Source organism: Epinephelus moara, chromosome 1, assembly GCF_006386435.1.
Source record: "Epinephelus moara isolate mb chromosome 1, YSFRI_EMoa_1.0, whole genome shotgun sequence".
Lineage (NCBI taxonomy): Eukaryota > Metazoa > Chordata > Actinopteri > Perciformes > Serranidae > Epinephelus > Epinephelus moara.
In genome coordinates, this window is record NC_065506.1 from 8947137 (window position 1) to 8964309 (window position 17173).

Genomic DNA, 17173 nt, shown 5'->3' on the forward strand with positions numbered 1-17173 from the left:
TTATATTATCTTTGTAATATGATTATCTTATATAATGTTATTACTATCCTCTTCTCCCTCTTCTCCACACTTTGGGCTCTAGTTTCGCAGACCGGGCGAGGCGGGGGCGCAGCGCACCTGCGCTTCGCCAACTGGGTGTGGCCAGGCGGATTTTGCAAGTTTGGCACACCGTGCGCGCTGGCGCAGCTACTCGTCTGTCCCACCTCTGTCCCTCTTACCTGCGCAAGTCAGAAAGAGGGAGGAGAGAAGGCGTGGAGTGGGTTTTACACACATCACACCAATCAAATGAGCCCCTCTCCTCGCCCTTAAATGCGTGCGAAGGCGTAATGAGACTTTACTCAATTCGCCATGGCAGAAGAGAGCAGCAGCGACAGACGGCCAAACTTCTCCCAGAAGGAAACTGATGTTTTGGTCCGGGAGGTCCAAGCTCGCAGTGTCCGAATATAGGGAAATGCGAGCAGACCTCCACGGGCTGATGATGCAAAGGTAGCCTGGGAGGAGGTCACCACAATTGTAAATCAATGATGCGTTTCTCTCGTGCGCGCGTGCGCTCTCTCTTTCTCTCTCGCAGTCTCACTCTGTTTCTTTTCTTTTGGCTTTTCTAAGATGACAGATGCTGAATATATACTCCCTATCTGATGCTGTGGCTGTTTGTGGTTGGCTGAGAGGGATGTGAACTCATTAGTTTGCAGCTGTGTTAATCAAATCAGGTTGGGTTTCCATTACGCGTGCCAAACGTGCCAAACGGTGCCAATCCCCTTTGATCTGACATCAGATGTGACGGGACAGTCGATATAGAGATACATTTATGTGCTGATTGCAGATAGTTGCATTGAATAGTGGTTTTGTGGCTATTTATTGCATCGTTAATGTGCCTGATATTCTGGAAACCTGCCTGTGAGGTTTTGGTGACGTGTGCGCACTGTCCGCCGGTCAGCCAAACTTCGGCTTACACCGGCTGCGCTCCCCCTGCGCTGACAGTAGACCTGGTTTCAGTTGGCGAGCTTTTAGCGCACCTTCGGCGAAGCCTTTTGGCACGAAACTGTCACTGCGCCAAGCTGGATCTGTCGACACCTCCCCCTGCTGCGCTGCCACACCCATCTCAGCGCACCTCAGTCTGCCAAACTACCAAACTGCACGCGCCTCGGGTTGCGCTGCTCGAAACTAGCTCTGTGCGGGGTTCGCCACCCTGCGCTGGACCGGGAAACTAGAGCCCTTTGACTTATTTCCACCCTGCCGACAGTGGGACTTACATTCATTGTGGCAACAGTGGCTTAGAAAACCGCCCATAACCGTGTCACACGGGGAAGAGGGAAGGAGTTCCTCCAACATTTGCGGTTGGATTATCATATATTTTTATTGACAAAAATGTAGGCTGCTTCGGCTGATTTTTTTTTTATGCGCACATGTGCCCCTAAATATTTTTTACAGTTCGCACACACGTATTTTTAGTCGAGTGAAACGCTCGCACTGTCGAGCGCTGGATCTGACAGCCTGAGCACATCGGCACAAAACGCTATGGCGTTCGAGATATTATTTATATCATGAGAAGTCAATACTTTCGGCAGCCTAAATCTTTTATTTAGAAACTATGACGGGTCAAATTAAACTATGGCGGGCCGCCATAGTTTCGTTAATTAATGGGAAACACTGCTACTCCTTAAGTAACAGCTTAAAAAGTTTCAGTGGTGGAAAAGGCCTAAAAGTAGACACCTGCAAAAGCTGACTACATAAGAGCAAAATGGATAAGAGCAAAGTGTGGTCTTGAGTCCAAAGGGACATCTGTGTCAAATCTGAGGAAATTCTCACAAGGACTTATCAAGATATCATGTTCATAAAATGAGACAGATGCAAGGTCACATTAACTTTTGGTCACAAAGTCTAAACAGTTCATCCTTGAGTCCAAGTAGATGTTTGTGCCAAATTTGAAAAAAAAATCCCTCCAAGTGTTCTTGAGAAATTTCGTTCACAAGACTGCAACAGACAAGGTCACGGTGACCTTGACCTTTGACTACCAAATTCAAATCAGTTCACCCTTGACTCAAAGTTGATGTTTGTGTCAATTGTGAAGAAATTCTCTTATGGTGTTCTGGAAATATCACATTCACAACAAAGAAAAGGGTGTAATGTCACAGTGACCTTGACTTTTGACCTTCGACCACCAAAATCTAATCAGCCTAAGTTGATGTTTGTGCCAAATTTGAAGACATTCCCTCAAGGGGTTCTTGAGATATCACTTCAGAAGAATGGGACGGGCATACACACATATGGACGGTCAACCCGAAATCATAATGCCTCGGGCCACAGCTATCGCCGGTGCTAAAACATAAAAATCAGTCTCATGTTCATTGCACCTACGCACTAAGTGTGTTACACAGTATCAGTATCAGTATACACTCTTTACATACCTAAAATGAAAAACTTAAAATTGGACAACAAAAAAACAAAAATAATTACACACTATGATCATATCTTGCTACGATTCCACAAATAATCAATATATGATTGAAATATCTTACAAGTATCTTCAAGTCTAGTAATGTGAAAGAAGAGTTGATAATAATAGATTTAAGTATCTAAGGGCTAAGTGAAATGACGAGCCAAGAAAAAAGACAAAAGAAAAAAAGAAGAGCACAGTACAGTAAAGTCAAGTATATTTCTGTACAGTGTCCAGCAAGGAGTACACCAAGAGAGTTAGGGGCATACAGGTGTAAAATGCTGAGCTAAGTTGTTGCTTGTTATTTATTAGACGTGCTATCTAACCCTCAAACAATTTCCCTGATGAAATCTGTGTAAACAACAGACCTGAAGATCCACTTTACTGGTTTGCCAAATGTGTCAGTCAAATAAAAGAAGCTGGAAGGGAATAATAAGACCAATCCAAGGACGCGAGTCATAACTATACCACTTAACTCAGACCTGAGTGTGTGGTATTGTGTGTGAGTATACACAGTATAATGGGTGAAGGCATGCAGGCATGTGTATATTATGTGACATGTATATTTAACCACATACACTGACACACTACAATCTCATTTGAATAGTGCAGAGACCACGCATTACATCCATCACAGGCCACTGCATTACAGTACAGCAATGTGTGTGCACCTTTGTGTGTGACCGTATGTGTAAATCAGTACTTAAAAGGCAGAGCTTTTACTCATGCGCTACATATCATGTATTTATCAGTCTGTAAAACATGAGGAAGTGTTAGCACTTCTAGGGCACTTTTTTTTTCTTAGCCATTTATTGACGCTGATGCACTCCGCTGATGTAGACTCTGTTTATATTTGTGGTGAGTTGAATTGCTGTATTGTAAACTTCAGAGATTGTGTTGATGTAGATGATATATCTCCTAGAGTTGTACTGGACACGGGTGTAAATGAACATGGGAAGAACTTTGTTGGTTTTTTAAAAGATCCTAAATGCTGTTCGCTTAATGTGATGTTAAATCCAGAAAATGATAACTTCACTTCTATTTCTATAAAGTGTAAAGCTGCTGTAGATTACATTATACTTCAAGTTGTTCTGACCAAGCAATCTGATTGGTCATCAAGACATTTAGAATGTGCTCAAATCAGCATAAAAGCATACCTTGCTCATCACTAAAAATATTACTCTGCAATTTCCATGTATATGGGTTAAAATCTATAAACAAAAAAAATCAAATATTAAAAAAAAAAATGGGTCGTTAGGATATCTTATGAATAAATTTAGCCCACAAATGGTCACAATAAGGTATTACTTGCAGCCTTTATAGAAACATTTATAGAATAATCAAGTTAAATAAAATAATTTCGAAACTTGAACTGACCCACTGCATTTTCAGAAATACTTAAGGTATATGGGCTACATGTTTCATTGTATTGAATGAGTTAGTCTTATCTTTATTAAACCAACTTTATTTAATCAATGTAATTGATGGTGTCGTTTGCTGCTCAACTGCCCCTTCAATGACGGGGGTTGCCTCTCTGGAGTGCTGCAAGCCAGAGTGTGACTGCAGTGAAAAGGTTGTTTTTGAAAGGCTAAATGCCATCAACTATGAACTGAAGCTGAATATTTCATTAGGTAAAAAGGTTGTGAATTTTGAAAATGATTACATCTATCTTTTTTCAATTGATTTTAACCTTTGGATTTTACAATGCTCCTACGTTACTGGAAATGTCTGGCATCCTCCATCAGCTGTGGCAGTGACTTGGAGCTATACTAGCTTGAAATAAATGTTAAAATCAATCTACCTTAACATGTTTGTGTTTATATCTATGGTGTTAATTTAGTTTGGGAAACACCACCATCTCTAGAAAGTATTAAAGCTCAAGTTGAGACTAGAAAACGTGTCTGTTGTTAGGTCATTACTAAGATTCGACCTACTTGATGGAGAAGAAGACTAGGTTTTGTTTACATACAGGAGTCTACTGATTGTTTTCCAACATTTCATCAGACCCCATGTAGTTCCATGTAAATGGAGACAACAGTAGTAAAAAGGTTTGTTTTTATTTTGAGAGCTAATTCCCCCTCAACATGAATAACTTTGATTATATATTCTATTTTGTTGGTAATAGGTGTATGATTGGAGTATTACTCAAAAGGGTGTGCTTTAACGTCATTTGTGGCACAACAGCGACGCAGGACAGTCAGGACTGAAGCCAGACCGTGTTCCACAACAAAAAACAGAAGCTTAGAATACAACACACACAGAGGGAGCAGGACTTCATTCTTTGCTTAGGATGCCACCACTCTACTATTTATTCACATTGCAAACAGCTATTTATCTACAATACAGCTCCTTTATTAACCACAAGTAACAGTGTAGACTCTCAGCAGCAAGTTAGAAGATGAAAAAGAAACTTTACTGTTAATTTTCTTCTGAGATGTGCCTTGAGCCCATTGTTGAGGTCACAGAGCAATTGGAAAATGGCCAGAAAACTCAGAATAATGTGGAACATAGTTTTGATCATCTTTGCGACCTTCTAAATAAGGATATGGATAAATACTGTGCAGTAAAAAAAAGGATGTAAAGAAGAGCTGCAAAACAAATGCTCAGCAGAGAAAAAGTTCCTTAGGCGTAAGGACAAGTGTAAGAGACGAAAATTAAAAATGAATTTAAATACTGTTTATTTATATTATCATTATAATATGTATGTTTAATTAATAGACAATAGGCTTTTAAGAGACATTTTTAGAGAGGACAAACTCTCCAGTCAGAACAAATTATCATTAGCCATCCACAGCAAATTTGAAAAAACTATATTAAGTGGGTCCAAAAAAGAGCAAGCTGATTCCATTAGAGATCCAGCTCTGACCAGCTATCAAAAAAGAGGGAAACAGATCACAAAAATCTATGCATTTAACAGTCATCCTCTGTGTAATAGCCAATTCTTAAATAAAATCTGTAAATTTAAATGGTGAGCTTAAAAATGAGATGAGTAATGCAGAATATCACCCAATTTTATGCTAAAGAGTGAGATCACACTAGATGAGCTAGAGAGGGTAGTAGATAAAGCTAAATTAAATTAAGCTGTGAGTGTAGAGGACCTCCCTAACAAGGTCCTTAAAAGCCTGATATGTTGAAAATAGTTTGTCTATGTCAATCATGCTTTCAGAATGGTATTATTCCATCTGTGTGGAACAAATCCATAATCAAACCCAGCGCTAAACCTGTTAAAGCCGCACTAGAGTTCCATTAAATTACAGAGGTATCAGCCTGATCAGTACAGTTTCTAAATTGTATTCAGGTGTCCTCAATAAAAGATGTATTACCTAGAGTTTCATGGAGAGTTGGAGTGTGAGCAGAATGGCTTCAGGAAAAAACAGGGCATTCATCGATCATATTTACACATCCCCTGTGGTGAGAGCCAGATTACAAGAGGTAAAAACATGTTTGCTTGTTTTGTTGATTTTAAGAAAGCCTTTGATTGGATCAATAGAGACCTTTTGGAGTATAAGTTAATTTGCTCTGGTATTAATGGCAAATTTTAGAATGCAATCAAAGCCCTAAACAAAGTTCCAGTTGCATGTTTACAGTTAAATCATTTCACAACTGTTTGGTTTCCTACTTCATTTGGGGTGAGGCAGAGATCATGGGAAAAAAATGCCATGACATTAAGTCAGGTGAATCATTGAAACAAATAACTTTTTGCTCTGACTCAAGCACCAACATGGCGTTGCATTTGATGCAAAAGAGCTGAGTGGTTGGTCTGAAATCAGTGTGAGCCATAATGCCAACAGGCAGCAGGCAGAGGTAGGAAAAAAGTCTGTAATTATTTTAAGTAAAGCAATTTTAAAGTGAACAGTTTTTATGTTGTTATTATTATTGTGAAAAACGTTGTAATATAGACCCATGTTGTGAGCAGATTACTCATGACCACTATGTAAGACTGCCATATTGAAAATGCTATTTAAATAAAAACTAGTCACCTCTTGAATAAAGTTGTGAAAGTACATGATGCTTGTACTTAGCAAAGTGTCTGATTGTGAGGAGAACGGTAAACAAACTTGAAGGAATTTTACACTGGGTAGCTTTGTGGCATTACTGTCATGAAAACGAAGCCAGTAGTGAAGTGAAAGAGTAAATCATCTCTTTCTATCAGTCAGACCAAAAGTAACAGATTTAGTAGCCTTAATTAATAAGTAAGTCAATAAATATATTTTAAAAAATCATTATATACATGAATCACAGCACTCTATGATAAATCCAGTGTTTGTTGGCAATTTGTAATCACTTGTGACTGTATATCACTTATTAATTATGTTCATTATTTAGGCTATTATTATTACAGTTTAGCTTTCCTGCAGCCAACATGCTTCAAAACAAGCAAGCTATCAGGCTCTGAAATTCCTTGTTCAATTTTCATTGTACAAGATAGGTAATGGTTCAAGTTTCAACAGACACAATGTTCATTTAACCATGTGGTAATGTAAAACGGGGAAAAAAAGCATTGCAGCTGCTTCTCTGTTTCCTGGTTTAAAACAGAAAAACGACTGACTCCAAGGTACATGGATCCTGGAGGTAATTCTAGAGAAAGGAACAGGTTTTTTTGTTTCTTTCTTTAAAATCCCTACATGTGGTTGTAAACTCACGGCTGTCCTTCAGGAGTGTTTTCTGGTATGGCAATGGTGAAGGAAGCGTTGGTAAACTGTGGCGGCCGGGCTCCAGCCACCACAGAGACGACAACAGGGGCGCTTCGGCTGCCCAGCCGGTCGGCGGCCACCACAGTCAGCAGGTACTCCCTGTCCTGCTGCAAGGGGAGGCCTGTTGTTCGTACCTGGCCGTTCTTCCTGTCTACTTCAAAACGGCCATCACCACCTATAGATGAAAGCAACATGTCTGCTAATTGGAGTACCAGTTTATGTTGAATATATATCACTTGTTTCCCTGTCCATCACTGATGTAGTTTCCAAGTTCCGAACACTTTCTACAGAGAGGCCATAATTTTCATGGGTTTTAATGCATTGTTTCACACAAGTAAAATTATTGGATTTGTTGGACAAGATAAGAAGGAGCAATAGAACAAAGACAAGATACAAGTAAGATCAATATGCAGATAATGAACATAACAGGAATAAAAGGCAACCAAAAATATGATGTAGTTATCATTTTTGACTCAGTGTGATAGAAGGCATCCTACTGAGTTTGATTCACACCCAGTCCTGCATTTACAAAATAATTAAACCAACATCAATTCAAATGACTGAAAAGTTTAGTCTAGACACTATCAATGTTTATGTTTTTCTTGTAATTTCTATTGTCAGTTCATTCTCTTTCACCCCCATGGGGAAAATTGGAAGACCGTCTCTTTATAGACGGTGGTTTAACAGATTCCAAAATGGGCAGAAGAAATCATTACATGCCAAACAATAAGAAAAGCAATTATTTTGCGTAGTGGAGAAATGAATTACATTACTTTGGAAATATAACTACATGTGCATGAAATACTGGAGGCTCAAATTTCAAGGAGCAACAGAAACAGACTTGATTCTGCATCATGGAGAATATTTTGAAAAAATGTTGACCTTGATACACTTATTCCCTTGGTATTATACACACCAATGATGAAACACTCATCTAAAACCAAGCAAACTATTGATGTAACCCAGAATCATGTTGGAATGGGAACACCTATAGTGAAGGCCTATGTTCAAAGGTTGGTGTTATCACTAGTAAACTTTAAAAAATGTATCAATGCAAGTGTTTACTTATTAAACTTAAACCCCTCGTGTCATAGAGGCTGAAATCTTAACACTTTAGAGTCAAATCCCAGTGGTGGTGCCTTCCACAGGGTTAAATAAATTTTTACTTGTCATGGCAGAAAAAGCATGTGTGAGGGATAACTCAATCCTATTTAAGAATCCTAATTTGCCATGCCAGTCAACTGGTGTGCACAACAACAGGGTCTTAGCACACACCCACCCACCTTTTACACAACACAAGGAGTTAAGAATAAAAATTTGAAAGAAAGTGTTCCTTCAAATAAAATGTTTAACAATAGGACATGCAGAAGAAAAGATACAACGATAACCTACCATCAGACAGGAAGTACTCCACTTCACCGTTGTTACCTTCATCCCCGTCCTGAGCGTGGAGCTTGTAGACCAGCGAGCCAGCAGGGGCATCAGGGGAAACCACGGCAAGGTAGGGAGAAGGAACCATGCTCCATTCTGGGATATTATCATTTACATCCGTCACAGTCAACTCCACTCTGACCAAATACCACTCTGGACCTGAAGACCGATAGAAGGGAGAAAACAACAGTTTAGAGAGGGTTGATCATAGCAGCTGGCAGACCAAATTTAAAGGCAGATACCATGTTTGATACGGTTGTTGAACAGTCATTTCAAATTCATGTAAACATTTCTTTGGTTTCTGGAAATATTGAGGAATAAACCATTGCAACACAGCAAGTATTGGTTAAGTAAAGCCATTTTATGCTTACAGTGAAGCTTGTAAGGCTTGCATAGTTCAGAAAGGCCTCTTACTAGACAAGCTAAATCCATATTTTAGCACGCAAATATTTGTCAGAGCAAGCAAAGTGTTTGTCCGACAAATTTGCAAACACAATGCTGCATGTCCAGTTACATTGCATCAAACAATATTTTTGTGAAATCGGGACAGCTCAATATAAGCAATTGAGGTTTGCACATTGCTCTGCTAGGCAAATTCACTACCGTTAGCAGCAAAGCCAAATTTAATGATGACGTAAACAGTAGTTCCTAGCATAGGTGACAACAAGACACAACAAATAAGCATGCTGTCTTGTTCCCGTAAGTACTGTTTGTTTCTTTCGTTTTGTTTCTTTCTTTATATTTGAACAATGTTTGAAGCACCCTTGTCACACAAGGGCGCATCGAATGGCTTGATGACAGATTTAGGCAAAAGTGAAAAAGGCTGTGCTTGTTTCGTTAATTTTCACTAAAAATTTAAAAGTCTAAGTCAAAGACATTTTTCTCTCTCTTTTTCTTCTTTGTCTTTGAGAGTTGTCTCAGTGAAGAGCACCGCTCTGTTCTTCTCTGTCAGCCCATCAACTCTTCCAGCAGAGCAAACCATATGACAGTCAGCCAGCAATAGCCTACTGTTGTACTCCAACCGCCTGTGCTGCCCAGGAAAACAGACCATCATCACAGCAGACACTACAGACTAGGTGGCTAAGGTAGCACTGCTGCCAGCTCAAAAATAAATAATAGATGTGAACAAATCAGTGCCAACAAGAAGAGGAAGAGAGTGGTTTGTACAGGTCTAAAATCTACTATTGTGCATGTACAGTATCAGGTATTTCTCAAGTAGGCAACAAAAATTAATATGTTCCTGTGGACAACCAAACTTTTGGTCCTCCATACAACAATTGATGAGACTTAAAGCTAAAATAATTGACTGATTTATTCATTGACTAATCAACATAAAAAATAGCAACTATTTTCATAATTGGTAAGTGGTTTTTATCAAACATTCGCTGGCACTTTGTCCATGTGAGGATTTCCTAAATTACTTTGTCAAACAATATAGTAACTGAATATTTTGGGTTATGGACTATTGGTTCGACAACACAAGCCATGTGAAGACATAACCATAGACTGGATTAGAAATTGTGATCTTCTGACATTTCCTCAACTAAGCCAATAATTAATGTATTGAAAAAATACAGCACAGGTAAATTGTCACGAATAATAATAATCACTGATTACAGATGTATATAATCTGGGGTGCTCTGGATTTTCTGCCTGCTACACAAATCAAAGCATTGGTGTATCCTAGGGTTAGGCGATATGTTCAAAATCTTCTGTGATGCTATAAGTAATTTTTATCACAATAACAATATAAATCACAGTACAGTAATTGTTCTGTAAATTAATAAATGGTTTAAAATAACCATGCCTGATTCATCACATTTGATTATTTTCCCCTTTTTTTATGTGGAGCTTCCATACAAACAAAACACAACTGCCTCACATGAGATAACACTTTGCAAAGCAAATGGGGTTACTGGAAACACTCACTTCAAGTGTTGCAAGTTTCTGTATTAACAACTGTACTAACAGCTCCATGTCAGCTCAAATCATGTTACCTTGCAAGACAGCTAGATTTGTGAGATCACGCATTAATCACAAGAGAATCACAAGATCATGCTAGAATTAACACCCGATGTGCTACATGGCCTGCACCAAATAGCTCCTGTGGTAGAAACAGTATTGCCAAATATCTACCAACGGATTTATTTCTACCATCTTACAATATATAATGTCACAGCGCCCAACACTAGTGCACTGCAAATCAATAATGACTACTCCTGACCTTAAAGTCAAGGGGACAAGGTGAAAAAATCAGTCCTTTATAGGATTCTGGTGGAAAATGCAAGTTTTGTGCAACAAGTGATTACACAAAGTTGAAGTAACAGTGGTACAGTCATTCAGCATTTTTTTTACTTAATCAATTAACTTGGCTTCAATTCAACTGTCATCTCCCTGTATACTGTATAAACGTGGTATGTGGGCATCAGACAACAGACATATGATCAGGAAGATACTGAAAGGAGGCCATCTCTGCATCTCAACTAGTAATTATAATCAGGCTGCGCTATCTGCACCCGCAGTAAACAGCAATCATATTGACACTAGTAAAACACACTAAGGTCCCACACAGACCTCATCAGTACACCCACTCATGCACTCACACACACAAAGATGATGGTGCACAGTAGTGTTTGCTGAGCGCAGCAGGGGAGCATAGGAGTGCTTTCAGGGCTGGAGCCTGAGGATGCTCTCTGTTGTGTCAGTTTTGGTACTTTTTGGAAGAAAAAAAAGGGGGGGGTGGGTTAATTCTTATTTGGAATGGTGTAACAAAATGGTGACACTGTAATTGTACTACACTCCCTGTATTTACTGATGACTGAACGAGTCCAGATGATGAATATTCTCCATCTTCACATTTTACATTCCCTGGCTATAAACTCAAGTAGCAACAGTAAAAAATGCCTTTTTGTTTGTACAGTGAGTGATGAAAGGTGGGTCGCTAAATTAATGGAAATGTTTTCAGAGTAACAGGCTGCAGTCAAGTCAGATACAGCATAGCCAGAAAAAGCAGCTAAAAAAATAAGAGTTGAGTGTCGCATGAACAGGATTGAGAGTGAAACGCAGAGGCTGAGAAATGACCCTGCAGTTGTTATAGAAACAGCAGAACAACGAAAAGTGGACGATGGAAGAATTAAGAAGAGCAAGAAAAAAGAAAACAACAAGCAAGCAATTGCATAAATCAATGGCATTAGAGAAGAGAGGGAGCAAGGGAGCATTAGAAAGAAAAACATAAGCGGACATCAAAAGAAGACACAAGAGCGAAATTAACCAGCCACATCTTACAAAAAATATAGCACTGCACTTGACTCTGGGGTTCAACCAATGTATTTGTTGATGATCTCTTTCTCCCTCTCTCTTTCTCACTCTCTTTCTATCTCCCCCTCTCTCTGTCTCCCTCCCTCCCTGTGGTCGTAACAGATTCAGAATTAATTGGCAAAAGGACAATGCAGCTTTGGGGAAGAAGGGACGGCATTACCCAGATAATAAATCACTGGGCTAATATACAGAGCACTATGCCAAAATGCATCTTACAGACACACACACACACACACACACCCCTTTCTCACTAATAACGATCATCAGTGGATTAGTGGCTAATAAAGGACCATAGGGAGATACAGCTTGGTGCTACTGCCATCCCTCACACTAATGCATCTCACTGGATCTAATGATATGCTGCAATCCCTAGAAAAAATGGGACCTGCAATTACTAATAATGCTACAGAAGGCTTTTCCATGCCCACTGACCTCATTTGCTCCAATAGGTTGCGAGTCCAAGCATTGCTACATGTTCATTTTCTCACAGCGCTTTCTTGTTATCTTGTTCTCAGAGCACATACTGTATGTGAAGAGTCCTGAAATCCGATGCACAAACACCACTAATGAATTATGTAAGTTGTGTTTGCTGCTTTATGTTCATGTTAATTTTGTCATCATCAAAGCAAAAATCAAAAGGTAGCTAAGGCTGGATAAAACTTGTAATTTTCTATTGTAAAGGCTTTATTGTGTCAGGGCTCGAAATACTTTTTTATGCGTGCATGCACAGGTGCACGTAACTTTTAAAATTGCAAGCACCACTTTTTTTTTTCATCTGCACCAATTTGGAAACTTTTAAAAAAAAAAATCTATTTGGGATTTCTTTGGTGACTCATTTTCTTGTATTTTATCTTAATATTTTTGTTGTGTTGTTTTATTTACATATTTAAGTATCAAGTAGGCCCAGTGTTTCCGCTACATTCATTTAGACGCGGCGGCCCGCCGCTGCTAAATTATTGCCGCCACTGCTTCAGAATTGGGGCAGATGCACTTCTCCGCTCCGGTAAAGTAAAGTAGCCTACTCAAGAAAATAAAATGGAGTTGATTTTATGGCGTTTAAATGCCAACACCCGAGCAGATATAAACCAGTGATACGAGCGCAGAGAACAGTCACTGCGAGCAGAAAACTATCACAGCGAGGGCCTATTTCTGCTCCGCGAGCTTACAAACCGTATCCGCGTGCACGGGGCTGTGACGAGCACGTGCGACTCTCCCTACGCGCTCATTGTGCTCAACACTTGCTCGCTCAGTTTGATCACTGTCACAGTTTAAGACAGACGGTTGTCTGAGAAAACAAAGTGAAATAATATTTAGCAGCTGATTCTCTGTTTTTTCCACTTAAGTGTTAGACATTATAGCAAAAGCTGTTTTAACCCACTTATAGATTTGTGAAACCTATATTTTGCTTACGAAAACAGAAAAAGGGTATTATCACTGATATTTCCACATCCAGACCACATTAGACAGATGAGAAAATTTAGTCTACAGAGATATAAAAATTTAGTCTACAGAGATATATTGTGTGATTGTATTTCAAAAGGTAAAATGATATTAATAATGAGTAGTCTAATTGAAATAATATTACTATGAAATAGACCTAATATTAGTCCCTAAAATGTCCAAGGTGCTTCATAGAGCTCCTCTATCTCACTTAACGAAAACCAAGGTAAGAAAGTCATTTTTAAAATGACGGGTGGGGGGGTGGTTGGATGTCCTGCCCCCGCTGCTAAAAAAATTCCTAGAGGAAACACTGAGTAGGCCTATAAGAAAAGGATCCAATGCTTGATTGGAAATGCTGGAACAAGGAAAAAAATGACTACAATGATTATCAAAAAGTTGCAGATTAATTTTCTGTTGACTGACTACTTAAACATAAATCATTACAACTCTATATGCAAGACCTGTAAACAGACTTTGAGGTAAGAGGAAAAGTAGTGGAAGCAGTGGATTACCATCATAAAACTGTCTGATGTGTTTATCCCCCTCAGTAAAGCTAAAGACACTTCAATAAAGTGTCTCTTTTAGGTCAAGAAATAATGAGGTTTATAGGAAATGCGATCTTACTTTTGGGATAAATTGGCATACTCAATACCACTGCAAGCTCAGAGAGGCTATCATTCATCACGACCTTGGACTCATCCAAGGTGTCACTATTAATGATTTGTTTACAACTGAAAGCTAAATGTAGCACAACAGCAAGAGCTACAGTTAGTCTGTTAGTCTTGATAAACAAGTGTTGATACAGTATTAATATGACAGGTTCTGGAAATGGAAAGATCATGCGTTTGTTGCCACTTGATTACTCAATTAAAAAAAACCATCTCATTGCCTATTATGGATTGACTGCTCTTATGACCCATCCAATTCTATGAAAATAAACGTAATTTCTGCATGTAGCCTAATGGAGCTCTGTCTGTTCAAAGAAGGGTCTCTGATATAGAATATACCCAGGTCAGCTCCTTGAACAATTCTTATCTTAAATTAAAAACAAATCTCATCTTCATACACATGCAGTTACTTAGAGGAAATATGAATTGACACTTTAATATTTCCCTTGCTTTTACATGTAGACATTAATAAACTTCAAAAAAGAAAATATCATCCTTGTTAGGTAATATTGAAGGGGTCACAAAGAGATAGATGGAAAGAGCTTAGCTTCACCCTAATGACTTCTGTTTCTGTGAATTCACAACATATTCTCAATATTATTATACAGTGAACCTGCTCGTTATATGACTATTACTTTTTTATTTGATTTAATTGTACTTTTAATTCATCTTGACTTGTGTACATAACACTTACTGTTTCTTCCTCACCTTACCCACATTTCCTATTCTGCCAAGTCTATAAAATAACCTCTAACAGTTCAGATTTGAACTCTGATTATCACCGCTGTAGGTTACATAACTTTGCTTGGAAAAGCTTCCAGCCAATGCTATCTGTTTAAATTGACCTCTGAGTTAGCCTTCAAATCGGTTGCAAACTATAGAAAGTAAGAGCAACAGACAAAACTTATATATCTTATGCAGACAAAAACCACAGCTTTCCTGTCAGTAAAATTAAGTTAAATCTCACCTCTGGGAAACTTCCTTAGGGGATCGCATAGGGGGTGTCTTTAATTGATCTTTCTGAGAATCTAAAGCGTGAAATACATCCACTACTGTTATTTCTAAAATTCTTGTCAAACGTAATGTTAAAACTGTGCTGCCCATACTCACTTGCCATACCTCACATTAAGTTAAAGACCCAAATAGAAGCCTACTGTAAAGCAAAAACTGACTTGCATCTGACTCAAGGCTATGGTATAACCCCAATGATGGGGCAAGATTTCCCCAACTGACTACATAACTGAGGGCATTTCCTGACACAGGTCCTGTTTTGGGTTTAAAATCCCTAATCTTTTGGGGGACCATAGATTCTAGTGTAGGTGTTCTTTCCTGTTGTTGTTGTTGTTGTTGTTGTTGTTGTAAACAACCATCAACACTACAGCAAGTGGGAAGGATGGATTTACAGGGCTTAAAACCTGAATCTCTCACTCAATGGACTAAATCACATGCACTCACACATCTCCTCCCAATTCTCAAGCTTTGAACAGCGTCTAAGAGTGTGAAAGTAAGCAGAGACAGACACTGCAGTCCACAGCTGTTTGATCTGATGGACAGCAAACTGTCCACCCTGCTATGTCTCACCCAATCATGTGGACTGTCTCTCACAGAGCAACCAAGCTGTGAAACAAAACAGTCAGAACAGTGCGACATCAGTTATTACATCCATTATATCTTACAACTTTCAAGTCAGGCTCTACTCAGGCTTTCATGGAGCTAGAACACACGTCATAAAGGCTCATTGAGCCTAATGAAGTTGTTCATAATGTAGCACTGGCCCGGTTTGTGCTTTTCCACACAAACCGTAGCACAGTCTTTACTCCTGCGCCATCATTGTCCCCTCCCTCAAAACAATGCCTTAAAAGTAAAGCCAACACTTCAAAACACTTTTTTTCTGTGAGTACTCTATACACAGCAATGTGAACACCACCACAGATGAACAGCAGCTGCTTTGCCCCGGGCTAGATCCAGTATCTCATGATGAATACATAGTTTGCTTCATATAATTGAGGTGTGACTAGTCCAATTAAAATGTTTGTTTTTTAGTTGGCCTTTTCTTTAAGAATATGCCACATTGACATTATCCAATGAAAATTATTGAATAATGTCAATTGTTGGGTGATTACTGTTGGACGGTTGACTTGGATTCACCCATTCGGCTCACCTCAGATGTCCATTGTTTTTATCCGCTACAATGACTGAAAGCTTCTTGCGCTTCTACAATGACAGGAGGCTTGTTGTACTCCTGCTCTTCTGCCAATGCTTTTTTTTAGTGGTTTCATACTGTGTTTAATCTTAGATAGTCTTTTGTGTTGTTTGGGTATTTCTGAGATAAGAAATCAGTTTAAAATTAGAGACTAAGTGTGAAAGGGTTACCAAGCACAAACGGAAAAAACTGCCCATTTTGTTCAAGTGCAGAACTTGTAGACTATACTAAAATCTAAAAAGTAACACCATGGGTTTTATTATTCAGTGTTGTTTTGGACACTCAATGCAAAGCTTTCACATGTTTGTGCCATCTGTATAAAATTTGAGAAAGCTGTTGTTTGTTTTTCGTAGACTTAGAAGATCTGAGGTTACATTTCTGCACTTTTTGCCGTAAAAATTATTTTGTTTCAATTAGCTACAGTGTTATTTTGCCTCTATGCTTTTTTGGAGAGCTTCTTATTCTTGTAAGAACAGAACTATTCTAAATACTTTGTGCCATCTTCATGAAATTTAAGGTGACTATTGTGTAGTATTTTGTCTGTAGTGTTTCAATCGTGGCTCCAATATCTACTGAAAGAGTTTCAGAGGCATCCCATCTTAAAGTAACCTGTCTTTTGTGCTTGCATTGCTAAATTCAATTTATCCCTCCCCCTGCCTACACTCTTAAGATGTGTTGTTTCCTGACACAATTAACATGTAGACAGCAAAATAACACATTTTGTGTCAATTTCTGCAAATAATGTGTTGCATGCTGTACCCTCCTTAAAGGGAAATTTCGGTTTATTTCAACCCGTCTCGTCCTAAATTTGTTTCAAGTCACTAGTGACATAGAAATAATAGTTAGCATGTTAGCTGTTAGCCTAGATACAGCTGTAGCGTCAGACCTGTTAAAACGTAATTGAACGGGCATCCTTTCAAGTGCAAAGTTAGTCCACTAAACAAGCTTTTTCTCCACAAAGACCGCCTCATATCATTAGGAT

General features: G+C 38.8%; 1 protein-coding gene across 1 annotated transcript in view; it reads right to left on the bottom strand.

Annotated features, from left to right (window-relative positions):
* si:ch211-186j3.6 (neural-cadherin) overlaps nt 1–17173 on the bottom strand; it is a 446142-nt gene that overhangs the window by 311983 nt on the left and 116986 nt on the right. The window contains 2 exon segments of the mRNA XM_050049923.1: nt 7081–7306; nt 8524–8721. Coding sequence (XP_049905880.1) covers nt 7081–7306; nt 8524–8721 — 424 coding nt within the window.